Source organism: Scleropages formosus, unplaced genomic scaffold (genome assembly GCF_900964775.1).
Source record: "Scleropages formosus unplaced genomic scaffold, fSclFor1.1, whole genome shotgun sequence".
Lineage (NCBI taxonomy): Eukaryota > Metazoa > Chordata > Actinopteri > Osteoglossiformes > Osteoglossidae > Scleropages > Scleropages formosus.
The window spans coordinates 148,409-160,587 of NW_021641044.1; the positions used below are offsets into that span (position 1 = coordinate 148,409).

At 43.7% G+C, this 12,179-nt stretch overlaps 1 protein-coding gene across 1 annotated transcript in view; it reads right to left on the reverse strand.

Moving 5' to 3' along the window:
• Nucleotides 1–2,042: 2,042 nt before the first annotated feature.
• LOC108928434 (integrin alpha-7) overlaps nt 2,043–12,179 on the reverse strand; it is a 29,775-nt gene continuing 19,638 nt past the window's right edge. The window contains exons 9-27 of the mRNA XM_029249552.1: nt 11,941–12,029; nt 11,698–11,825; nt 11,497–11,592; nt 11,256–11,317; nt 10,509–10,678; nt 10,198–10,347; nt 9,978–10,093; nt 9,648–9,831; nt 9,451–9,525; nt 8,584–8,663; nt 8,342–8,419; nt 7,733–7,835; nt 7,418–7,604; nt 6,838–6,857; nt 6,556–6,678; nt 6,347–6,460; nt 6,031–6,129; nt 5,543–5,668; nt 2,043–3,899 (exon numbers count right to left, since the gene is read on the reverse strand). Of these exons, the coding sequence (XP_029105385.1) occupies nt 3,744–3,899; nt 5,543–5,668; nt 6,031–6,129; nt 6,347–6,460; nt 6,556–6,678; nt 6,838–6,857; nt 7,418–7,604; nt 7,733–7,835; nt 8,342–8,419; nt 8,584–8,663; nt 9,451–9,525; nt 9,648–9,831; nt 9,978–10,093; nt 10,198–10,347; nt 10,509–10,678; nt 11,256–11,317; nt 11,497–11,592; nt 11,698–11,825; nt 11,941–12,029 (2,156 nt within the window). The 3' untranslated portion in view covers nt 2,043–3,743. The remainder of the gene's footprint in view (nt 3,900–5,542; nt 5,669–6,030; nt 6,130–6,346; nt 6,461–6,555; nt 6,679–6,837; nt 6,858–7,417; nt 7,605–7,732; nt 7,836–8,341; nt 8,420–8,583; nt 8,664–9,450; nt 9,526–9,647; nt 9,832–9,977; nt 10,094–10,197; nt 10,348–10,508; nt 10,679–11,255; nt 11,318–11,496; nt 11,593–11,697; nt 11,826–11,940; nt 12,030–12,179) is intronic.

Here is a 12,179-nt window from a genome sequence, read left to right on the forward strand (position 1 = left end):
CAGAAAAATATTTTTGTAACCTTTGAGCTACTTGGAAGTACTTCTGTATCTCAATTGTTTCCACAAGTATTCAGCTGTATAAACGACACACTGCTCTGTATGAATGGGGTGATTTAAATTGTGAAAGTGGAACCATTTGATGAATCATCTGATAACCAAGTAAAAAAAAAATGTAATGAAACATTAATTTCTCAGTAGAAGACCTGCTTTTCTTTTTCTGTACTTCCACCTAGCGTCATTTAAGAGCAGATAATGAATATGTATCTCAGTTTTTTACCTGAGTTTACTGCAAACAACAGTTAAGAAAGGATGGTAAATTGCTCATCTGAAGCCAGATAAAGTTGGAGTATATGGTGCATAAGCTGATTTTTTTCTTTGAGGATGTGTTTTGTTAATAGAATTACGTAGAAGGAACCCACTTTAACATTTAATGTATTATTTTTCCAGTTAAGCTAATCATTAGATTAGAGGACCTCCCAAGTGACTTTGCTTAATGTGAAGTCCATTTATATAAGAGTAGGCAATGGTTATGTGATGGAGAGAAAGGGACATTTGTATGCCAGTCTTTCAGAGACCCTGGACACTCTCTGTAGTCCCTTGAGTGGGCCCACAATACCTAATGTCTTACAATCTTCTTACCAACGTCTCAGCACACCATCAAGCCTCTTCGACCATTACTTGCCATGACAACCAGTAGGATTACTGAGGCAGAGGAAACAGAACAGTCATTGAGGCAAAAGCTGAACCATGCTCCAGAGACCATGGCTGTGATGTAGATACATTAGGTTTTATTGAGCTTTTTTCTGTTTTGGTCTTTTCAATGGCATGACTTTAAGTGCTCATTTTCCTATACAGTACATAGCTGGTTCCTTTTTTCAGATCTAGTAAGTTGAACTAGTAGCAAGCATGTGAGAAATTCACACTCATGGTGAGCTCTACAGACAGGAATCACATCTAACTGTACAAGTCTTGATTTTCAGCAGAATGTATAACGCAAGCATTCACACCAGGGCGTTTACACAGCAACAGTCAGATTATTATTTGTAACAATACTGTAAAAGTAATAAATAAATTAAGAACCAAAGGATATCTTTTTTTCTCAAAATACTTTATTTACAAAGAACCAGATGAACAAATATATTTAAAACAGCATTGAATGAACCAGCATACACACACAGCCTATTGTCTGAAAATACATAACAAGTAGATATTCTGTATTCTAAACAACATATTCCACATTTGAAATGTCATGCCTTCATACATGGTCTGTACGCAAATGTTTAATCATTTACACAATGTCAGCAATCATGTCACAGTTTATCCTTTCAGTTAAATCCTAAAATTTAAGCTTGGCTGTGCTTGTTCCAAAGCTACTGCAGTATTCATCAGTCAGCAATTGCGCTCTACAGATTAGGCAATAACATCACTGCGGGAATAGAGAAAAACTTAAGTATTTGTGACACTTTTCTTGGATCTGAAACATTTGAATGAAAGACCCTTGAGGAAATCAAGCAGAGGGGCGGGTATTAATGGATAAGCACTTTCAATGCAAAAATGCAAAAAATAGCACACAAGTGATGAAACATAACTGAATTGTTCTATAGCACCTATTTATTATAATATGTTGTTGTTTTTAACTGCTTTTTTTTTTGGGGGGGAGGCTAAATTATTGATAAGCGCAGCAAAATACCAGAATGTAATCCAACACGAACCAGCTGCTGAATGCTTATGTACAGTAAAAGTACCACATTTTGCTACATCTTCTCAGAAGCAAGTTGCATCGTGGAGACGAACAGTGATGTCAAAGCAGTTCCACACAGAAACCATCCGAGTTGTGGCTTTATCATTTCCACTAGATCCTTCAGTCTGTCAACTGCTGGTAGTTGCAATGTATTATAAAGACATAAAAGGGCAGCAGGTGGTGCAGTGGTTGAAGATTCCACATCTGGGCTCACAGATACCAGGTTTAAATCTCATCTTCTGATGTAAAGACCTTGAGCAAGGACTGTACCCTAAGTTGCTCTAGTAAAAAACTACCCCACTGTACAAATAGATAAATAACTGTAAGTTTAACACTGTGACTTGCTTTTGAGAAAAATCTCAGCTAAATGTACAACACATCATTACACTTGGGGTTCTGAGTCATCTGCTTGCCGTCTTTTTCCCTGTTTCTCTCCGCAGTTTCTCTCTATATATTTTTAAACAGTTCCATCTCTAAACATTTCTGTCTTTCTGTATTTATAGTTGTAAAACCCAGGAGGCAGAAATAAATAAAAAAACATGAGCCTGTTAAACAAACCAGTGTGTACAGCAATTGTGACCTATGAATTAGAACAAGATTGTCCAGCAATACCTATGTGTAGCTTTCAGCCTGAACTGGAGTTGGTCTCTATGACAACAGGTGCCCAAATTCCCGCACACTCTGAAGGATTAAAAATCTTTGAAACGCTGGCTTTTAACGACCAACTAGGTCTCCTTCTTCAATACAAGGAAAAATTTAGAGAAACCAAATAAGGCCCTTTTCATAATATGCTGTGATTATGTTTAGATTTTTTTTTATAAAAATATTTATTTCTTGGGTGCTGTATTTAGTTTGCACTTCAATAAGGCACTTTCAAATCATAACCGTGAAAAACTGTGAACTACTCTTGTCATATTTCTAGTTACAATTTCAAAACATAAGCTACATCCTCTTTACGTAACTTTAAAAAGTATGACTATGATCTCATGTCTTTTTTATACTTTTTTACTGAAAGCCCAAGTCAGCAACTTCTTGGTTTTCAAAGTACCTTGATATCTGACCAAGCATTCTCATGGTGTTTTCTCTTTTTTTTCCTCACTGCTGTTAATTCCAGCCCATGTAAAAGCACACCTCAAAAAAGAAAGCAAAGTTTCTCCTCTCTCCCTGCTTGTTTCAAACACTGTTCAGGAATTGTCTTCATCTAAAGTGAACCATATGATGCTTATTTGTCGAAGTCACATAGATTCAGAGACTATGGATAATGAGCTGAAGACAGGTTATGTGGGATCCCTTTACGTATCTACCCAGGCAAGTGCCTGGATTGTCTCTATGCTCATGAAGCCCCCAAAAAAGAAAAAAAAAAACTGTTAAAGCAAATACAAAAGCAGTATGTTTTATCCCTTCACTTTAAGACAAGAACCAGCCCCAGCCTTACATTGTCATGGTAACCTGGAGAAAGGGACTGCTTGAGTCTTATTAACTGTGTGTCCTGTGCCTTTGTGTGTGTATGTGTGTTTCATTCAATATGAGCAGTTTAGTTATAGTGACTAGACAACATTTTTTCCTTCGAAATTCTGTATGTTTATGTGTCAGTAGCAGTGCAGCCATCACTTCCACATTTTTCCTCCTAACGGATGGCATCAGGGAGTTGGGGACAAGATATCGATTGCCTGTTCAGGCAGCCTTTTTAGGCATCGCTGTCCATCGATTAGTGAACTATTAATTGTACAGTGTGCATTACAGCAGTCAGTGCATGCTTGCTTCAGTGCCCTTTCTGTATTTTTATCAGTCTCTAAGTCGGGATCAATAAACTGTATGCTTTGCCATTGAATATAGTCGAATTTTTGTCATTGCAGTTCTGTGTGGAGTGTGGTCCAGAGTTTCAGAAGGTACTTTACGTTTTATCACAACGCCCTGTATTGAGGCAGTCTGTTGAGTGGAGAGATCGGCTTTCAGAGACCCCAGTGGACACTGCACGTACAGGACTGAGTCGATACAAAGCTCAGGATGTTCCATCGCTCCAGTGTGTGGCCCAGTCCTTCTTGCGTAATGTTCCCGTCTTCTCGTTCTGGAACTGTGGGCGGTCCTCACGAGGAATCTTTATGGCGTGGTACTGGGGCACGGTGTCTTTGTACTGGGCTCGCTGGAAGAAGCCACACTTTGAGATGGCCACAGAGAAATGCAGAGGGAGGGAAGGGTGAGACAAGAGGTCAGTCGTCTAGAGGCACGAACTTTGCACCTTCTCGGCTAAATACTCGACTAGGGAAACCAAGGTGTTACAGGGTAATGGGATTCCTGAGACAAGCATTTTTAAGGACTAAGGTGAAATAACTGATTTTAGTTCTGAAGCAGGAAGCACACCGGTTGGATTGCTGGTTCAAGTCTCAGGAACGGCCCTGCTGTTCCTTTCAGTAATGTATTCAACCTACATTTCCTCTATGCACTTTCTCACAATATTGAGATGTAACGTTTAAGCAATCAATAAACAACAAATAATGACACAAATACTTATTCAAAAAACTGTAACTTCATACAGCTGGGTCTTTGACCATAGTATATGCAGTATGTTTCTTTTTGCGTAACTATGTAAGCATTCGGTGTGAAATATTCACAGACACCACTTTATTTTCATTATATAAGTAATTGTTTCTGTTAAACAGTTTTAACTCAAATCAAGCACAGTGGGCCATCATCCTGACAGTTGATTGCTGAACTCAATTTCTTCATAAGTAATTTGCCGGATAATTTACATCCCCAGAAAATTCCGTGAGTGTGTGCGTGCATGTGCCATTAAACAAAAACTGATGCTCTTATGTGCTGTTAAACTTAGTACCATTAAACAATAAGAAAATGTGCACAGACACAGCACGTGCATACCGCTGCTCGGGGTCACAAAGCAGGTTAAGAGCGGCAAACGCTGAAGAAGGTAATCGAAACACTAAACACGGCGAAAAGTTCATTCCGGTACCTGCCCTCGAAAGATGCAAGCCACATATACAGTATTTCACTTTACAGTCTTAATGATATGATGGAGAGGGTGAACTTTGAAATGCACATGTTTTAGGAAGCCCTTGAAAATTTAACCAGGATGAACTTTTTGTAGGCGGGCGGGACCAACACGACACACAGCAAGCCACGCCCCATTTCACAGAGGCTGATGAATGTGGGCAGTCGGGCCGAAGGCTGGTTTACCGCATGGGGGGAAAGGGAGGGGAGGATGGGGCTGAGTGGGATGGCCCTATTGGAGCTCAGAGGCCTGCTTCTCTGCCTCTGATGGCTGGACCTGCAGGTGGGCCCGGTAGTACTCCGTCGTGTAATGCGGGTGGCGCTCTGTGCGCCGGAAGAACCCGCACTAGCGGTGGAAGGACCAGAGCCATGGAGGGTCAGAGCAAGTAGAAGAAAGGTAGAAACAGGAAAGATAAACAGGTGTGGTTGACAAACAACAACGATAACAGATGGAGGGATTAGAAAACTAATGGCTGTAGGGCACATTACAGAGGGGAAGAGGCCAAGAACGAAAGACACGAGAAGAAGGTACGGCGCAGGAGGAACAAAACGGCAGAGTTTTATCAAACAGACAGACTGGATTCAACAGCAACACCACAGACATGCTTTAACATCCCTCCTGTGTCTCTGGAGTTCCCTGTCAGAATACATCTCCTTGATTTCTACTTGGAAAAAAAAGCTGTATGAAAATAATGGGTTCCTTTAAAACAGTGAAAGCGGAGAAAAGGACATGGAGTAGCATAGAATGAAAAATTAATAGGATCAAAGTGAAAAGGAGCTGCTTTGACCCCTTACCTTCCAGAGTATGCACACTAGCAGAGCCAGGACAAGTATTCCAGCTAGCACGGCGATGAGGATGATCCACCAAGGGATCCCGTGCTGATCTGCCACCCCGTGTTCTGGATAGATCATGACTGAGACCTGTTTGCACACAAACACTCAGAAACTGGTATCCCTGGAAATGACAGAAGTGTCTGGATTCGCAGCTCTGGGCTCTAGTGGCCGTTTAATGCATTAAGTTCACACTACCATTTCACTGACCTCACCCCTTGGAAAATTTAAAGTGGAAATCCCATCGTCAGTGAATTGATGGAATTACTGCTTTCTCGCTTAAGTGACATTTTTGTTCAGTTTGAAGTTTTATGCATTTATAAAACTCTATGTGTTGATGCGCAGTTTTAGGTCTCAGATCTATACCTGTAACAAGTATGCCTCCCGCTGCCCTCTTTTGCTTAGTGTTGTGGGAACAAAAGAAGTGGACATGCATAAGCAGCTCAATGCACCTGTGAAGCAGCATCCCTCAAAACCAGGTGCTTGATGCTGGACTTGACTGTGATGTTGGCTCTCACTAGCAGCTCCAGGGCGCTGACTGAGGAAAACTCCTGCAGGACAGCGATGAGAGGAGAACATGAGTCTGATGTAGAGCTGAATAGGAACGTTTCACTACTTGCAATGAAGCCAGTGCTGAAAAATCTGTGTATCTTTTGTGAACCTACACTTTGCATGTAGATCAGCTAAGCCACATACACTCTGAATTTGGGTGAGAAGGAACAGTAGACACAACACTGGAGAACAACCAAGAAGGGGATCAATTCCCACCTCCAGGAATGTGGCGTTCCACAGCCGGGCTTGGACGCTGAGCACAGCTGAGCCGGAGATGCTGTGCAGCGGACATTGGAGCAGAAGGCAGCGGGCCGAGCCCAGGAGGCAGTCCTGCAGAGAGCAGTTGTGCACCAGTCACTGTATCGCCAACACGATGGTGTGAGTCCACTTCCCCCACGCCCCATTATGTCTCTTTGTGCTCTCACCAACTGCAAGGACTTCCTCCGCTCAGAGGCTGCCACTGCTGGGGTGCTCCTGGCCACAGTGTCCTTTACCATGTCCTGGTTGTCTTCCTCTTGGTGGGAACGTACATTTCTTCTGGATGGGTTCTAAGGAAAAACTTTTTTCTATTAATTTGTCTGTTACAGTGGTGAGTTGTGACTGAATGGGATATATTACTTACGTTATATATGGTATGATATCAGACACTCAGCAGAGCAGATGATCAGGAAATCATTTTTAAATGCACTCAGTGTGAATACACACACACACACAGGACGGGACGCCTGTCCACTGCAAGGCACCCCAAGCAGGACTCGAACCCCAGACCCACAAGAAGGACCAGGCCAACCTTGCTGCGTCACCTTGCCCCCTGCAATCTGAATACACACGCACGCACACACGCACACACGCACACACACACACACACACACACACACACATTTTCTGAACCGCTTGTCCCATACGGGGTTGCAGGGAACCGGAGCCTACCCAGCAACACAGGGAGTAAGGCCGGAGGGGGAGGGGACACACCCAGGACGGGACGCCAGTCCACCACAAGGCACCCCAAGCGGGACTCGAACTCCAGACCCACCAGAGAGCAGGACCTGGTCCAACCCACTGCACCACCACGCCCCCCCTGCAATCTGAGTATTAATTATTAAACCCACTTTTTTCACAACATTAGCATCTATTGTGCAACACTGCTAAACACAAATTCAATGATAAAACTTAAAAAAACATAAACGCCTCATGAGTTAAGGAAATGTGAGGTCCTCACTGTGTGATATGTGTCCTGGCGGAGGTCATCATGATGGTGGTGGTGATCTTGGTGGTGTTCATGGTGATGGCGGGGATGACTGTCAGTCAGGCTCAGTGGATTGAGGGTGGCGGGGGTGCAGTGAGTGTTCGGGTGCCCCTGGAAATGCACGTCGGTGGGATAGAGCAGCCATTTCCCATTAGCCAGCTCGTGGGGCCACATGATGTTCAGGAAGGCAGAGCCCAGTGTTTGCAGAAACTGCCCTGGATTGGTCACCTGACAAACAGCAGTGGGAGGGATAGATGTTGAGACACCAGTTAAAAATGTTCTGTTTTCCTGGCAAAATGCAGAGAATAATATGATGTTGTGTTTTACGTTTAACGAGCAAGATGCCAGATTCTCACCGTGAACTCAAATTCCACCGGGCTGCCCACATCGTCTAGAGTCACCATGGCGCTCTCGCCCTTCACCGTCCCGCTGAAGAAGAGCTGATGAGGCCGGGCCACCCTGGAAACACATCAGCATATACAAAAATGAAGAACAGAATCCAGAGTGTACATGTAGTGCAAACTGGCCCGATGTTGCTATAAGTGGTAAAGCGGTACACTGTGACTGTTTTTTCCCCAATAATATTGCCTACTTCCTTTTCACAAAAAAAGCTCAATTCAGTGCATGTTTCAGGCAAAAGTTTCTAAAATTTCAAAAATTGAAAATAAATTCACTTATTTGTATTTTTTTTCTGTTGATTCAGAAGTTCTAAGGATTTTCGACATAGTTATTTTGTTCTAGTTATTTATTCCGTAGTTATTTTTTTGTATTGTATTAATCTTGTTTATTAACAGAACTAATAATCAAAGGGAATGAAAAGTATTAATTCCTTGAAGTGTTTATTCCCTGGGTGGGACCCCAAATAGGATGGGCTCTAAAATGTTCAGAAACTGGCCTGAGTGTAAAGATGATGTTTCTGCAAATGAGTTAGATCCAAAATTTGCGTTCAGAACCAGATCACTTACCCGCTGATGGACAGAGGGAGCTCAATGACTACTTTAGCATGGGCTCTGACTGGTGCCAGATCGGACTGCTCGCTTATGCTGGAAAGACCGCAATCCGGACGCAGACACCCACAGAGACAAAAACAAATGTCCCATTTATTCAGCTACATAAATCATGCAGTCACAGTGACAGCACTGATTTTCACAGACACTCAAAGTATTGGCATCTGTGAATTTGTATTAGTCTTTAACGCAGATCTTACGTCACCAGCAGGAGATCAACTGACAGTGCTGTGGTTTCTATGGTGATTCCAGATGTGCTTAATATAATATAAAATTTTAGCTAGAGAAAAGAGAAAAAAGAGGGTTAGGTAAAAGTCAAAATCAATATCCTCCCGCAGTTAAAAGATATCATTTTCAGGTGACATGATGACTTTAAATTGCCCATGATATGTTTACAAGTGTGAGTAAATGAGTGTTTGTCTGATGGCCCTGTGATGCACTAGCGTCCAAGGTGTACCCTGCTTCACCCAATACCCAGTGCTTCTGAGATTGGCTCTGAAACACAGCATCCCAGCACCGGAAAGGCAGGTATTGATAATAAATGAATACTAAACTGTATGTGAATTTGTGCTATATTTTATGCAAAGCCATAATTTGAGCCTAGAACAGATCTATTTTCTAACATTCATTTATGAACATTGATAATTTCATGGGGGGGCGCGGTGGCGCAGTGGGTTGGACCACAGTCCTGCTCTCCGGTGGGTCTGGGGTTCGAGTCCCGCTTGGGGTGCCTTGCGACGGACTGGCGTCCCGTCCTGGGTGTGTCCCCTCCCCCTCCGGCCTTACGCCCTGTGTTGCCGGGTAGGCTCCGGTTCCCTGTGACCCCGTATGGGACAAGCGGTTCTGAAAATGTGTGTGTGTGTGATAATTTCACCATAATGTAGATAACTGCTATATTATAAGGTGTGACTTAGAACGCGAATGCAAAGCATCGGAAATCTCCCGCTGAGGATTGAAAGGGAGCTGAAATCTTGTGGTCTCTTTCACTATCGCTATCTGAACTGTGGTGTGAAACACTGGGCGAGCGAACAGACTCATGCCGCCTGCAGGAGATGTGCTGTGCTTACCTTGGAGTCTCTCTTCAGCGGATTTCCCAGCTCACATTCAGCCTGAGAGCCGTTTTGGTTGGTCTGGCACACCACCTACGGTGATTGGCCAGATTACACCATCAAAAATCTGCTCGAAATGTGTAATGTTTCCAACCAGTGTGAGCGCGATCTCGCATACACGTGTGTGTTCTTATACAGCTCGGACACGCGAGTACCTGTTGACCTCTGAAACCAGAGTAGGACAGCGTGTCAGGAAGGGTCACCAGGAGCTGCGCTGCATGGGCATCATCTCCATCCTCGTGTGGTCGCTGGGGGTCAGAGGGCATGTTGGTGACCAAAACCTCCAATGCTATTGACCGCTGGTCGGACAGCGAAAAGACCGGTACTCCATCTTCATCTCTATATCCAGACATAGAAACACGGAAGCAAGAAACACACAGAAATGTGTCAAAGGTGGAGTTTTGACTTCAAGTGAGCTGACGTTTTGAGATTTATATTTGACAAAGCATGTATATCGGTACTAAGTACCCGTGTACTGCACTCACATGGGCAAAGGGGTGAAAAGGTCAGAGTTTACAGGACGGGTGCCAAAGCGATAGCTCAGCTGCAGGTTGCTTTGACAGATCCTGTCATCCCCACATCCCTCCCGCAAGAAGTTCACCTGCACGCAAAGGACGAGTACGCGTGTGGGTACAAACACTTCTCAGAAAGCGTTTTTAATAAGGCAAAAAAGCAATAAAGCAACCTATCGGTGGCTTCACGCACCTCTGTGTGCAGAGTGCTGGAAATGGAAGCGCTCAGCACGGGAGACAGCGGCCCCAGGTGTTTGGGAGCGACGTGTCCGAGGTGGCGGGCTCGTTTGATGCTGTGTGTTATTGCCAGGGAAATGGGGCGCAGCTTGTCACGGAGATTCTCCTAGCGTTGCATCGAGTTATAAAAATGCAAAGCAATGAAATCATGTGTACGCTGGTCAACATATGATCTTATATTTCTGTACTAAAACTTAAAAATGTGTGCTGCAACAAACCATATACACAGTCGCATGGGAGCGACTTTGGCACTCTGCTGCCCCCTACCTGTAGCTGAAAGGTCGCCACCTTGCACGCCGGTTGGCTCTGGCCACGAAGCTCCACCTCCTCAGAGCGCTGGTACTCCAGCTCCGATGCGGTGCGACCCAAGAAGCTGATGCGGTGGGGCAAGTTTAGCTTCCTGCGCTCCGTGTCGGCCTCAAAGCGCACTTCCAGGGCTGTCAGGGAGATTGGGAGCAGAGCGAAGTCATAGGAAATGCAACCCGTACAAAATCGGATAAAAATAGCTCTGCTCAAATGGAGGTACACCTTCATGCAATATTATAATCTTCATAAAAAGTTTATTTATTTTAAGTAACCAACACAAGGTTTCAACATAAATCATGCAGGACAGGAGGTAGTGCAGTGGTTGCAGCTGCTCCCTTTGGACCCAAAGGTTGGAGGTTTGAATCCCACCTCCAGCTGTAGTAGCCTTGAGCAACGTGCTTACCCGAAATTGTGCCAGTAAAAGTTACTCGGATGTAACAATGAGTAAATAATTGTAAGTAGCTTGACAGTGTAAGTTGTTTTTGGAAGAAAGTGTCAACTAAATGTGAAACTAATTGCAGTATCAGCAGAGAAGTAAGTTTAGTAAAATCATGGTATCAATGGTAAATTTGAGAAAAATCATGATCCAGCTGTTTCCTCTTGAATAATGGAGCAGATGAGGAGAATAACAGTGTCAGACATGAAGAATGACACAGATGAGGCAGCAGACAAAGACTATCCACTGGAAGAGGAACCTGTCGTACTCACTGATGTAGGGTGAGTATGATGTCGGACGAGCAGTATAGGTGAAACATGCCTTCACCTCCACGCTGCAAAAGAGCAAAAGAGAAGTAATGGTCACAATGTGACCGTTGAGAACGATTTCTTTTACTTTTGCAAACATCAGCAAGAAGATGAGAAGTTGGACTGATAAGTAACAGAGAGGATTTCAGGTCTTTTATAACTTATCTATAAGAGTGCAGCCATGGCACAGCAGGCCACAACCTACCACACTCCATCACGACCTTTACAGTTACGGTTCTCCAAGTCAATGTTTTGGGGTTCAATACTGATGTCCCGTCTGAGATGGATGACGGGGCGAGATCTGTGGTTAGAAAGACCAGGGATAGGATGCTTCTTGTTAGCATTCTTTGAAAGAAAAACCAGATTGAAACTGCATAGATGCTCACTGAAGATATATTCATCTTACCTGTACAACACAACCTGGTCATCAAGGGAACCCACTGCCAAGTCAGGGTATGAGTTCCCATCTATGTCCAGACCACCAGAAATAGAATAGCCAAAGTGTTTCACCCCCACCCCGACCCCATCCAGAACCTGGATAAAGAAAGTGATTTAAAAAAAAAACATAATGTTGAGGAATATAAACTGTGTTAACCCTGTAAATACACACAAAACCCAAGTAAATCTACAGTTGTTATCCCAGACTCACCTGGGAAGTCTTGGTGTCAATGCCCGAGGATGAACCGCGGTAGATGAAGACCTTACCGTCTCCATCGAATGGAGCTCCCACCGCAATGTCTACAAGAAGAACAGGAACAATGAACAGTAACCTTCTCGCAGCTCATATGCGCTGAATGTGACGGGTTCAGCTCAACGTGTAAGTTTCCTTGCTTTATTTTTTCACATAGGAATTCTACAAAAAATAGTTTCTCCAACTCTAACTGACGT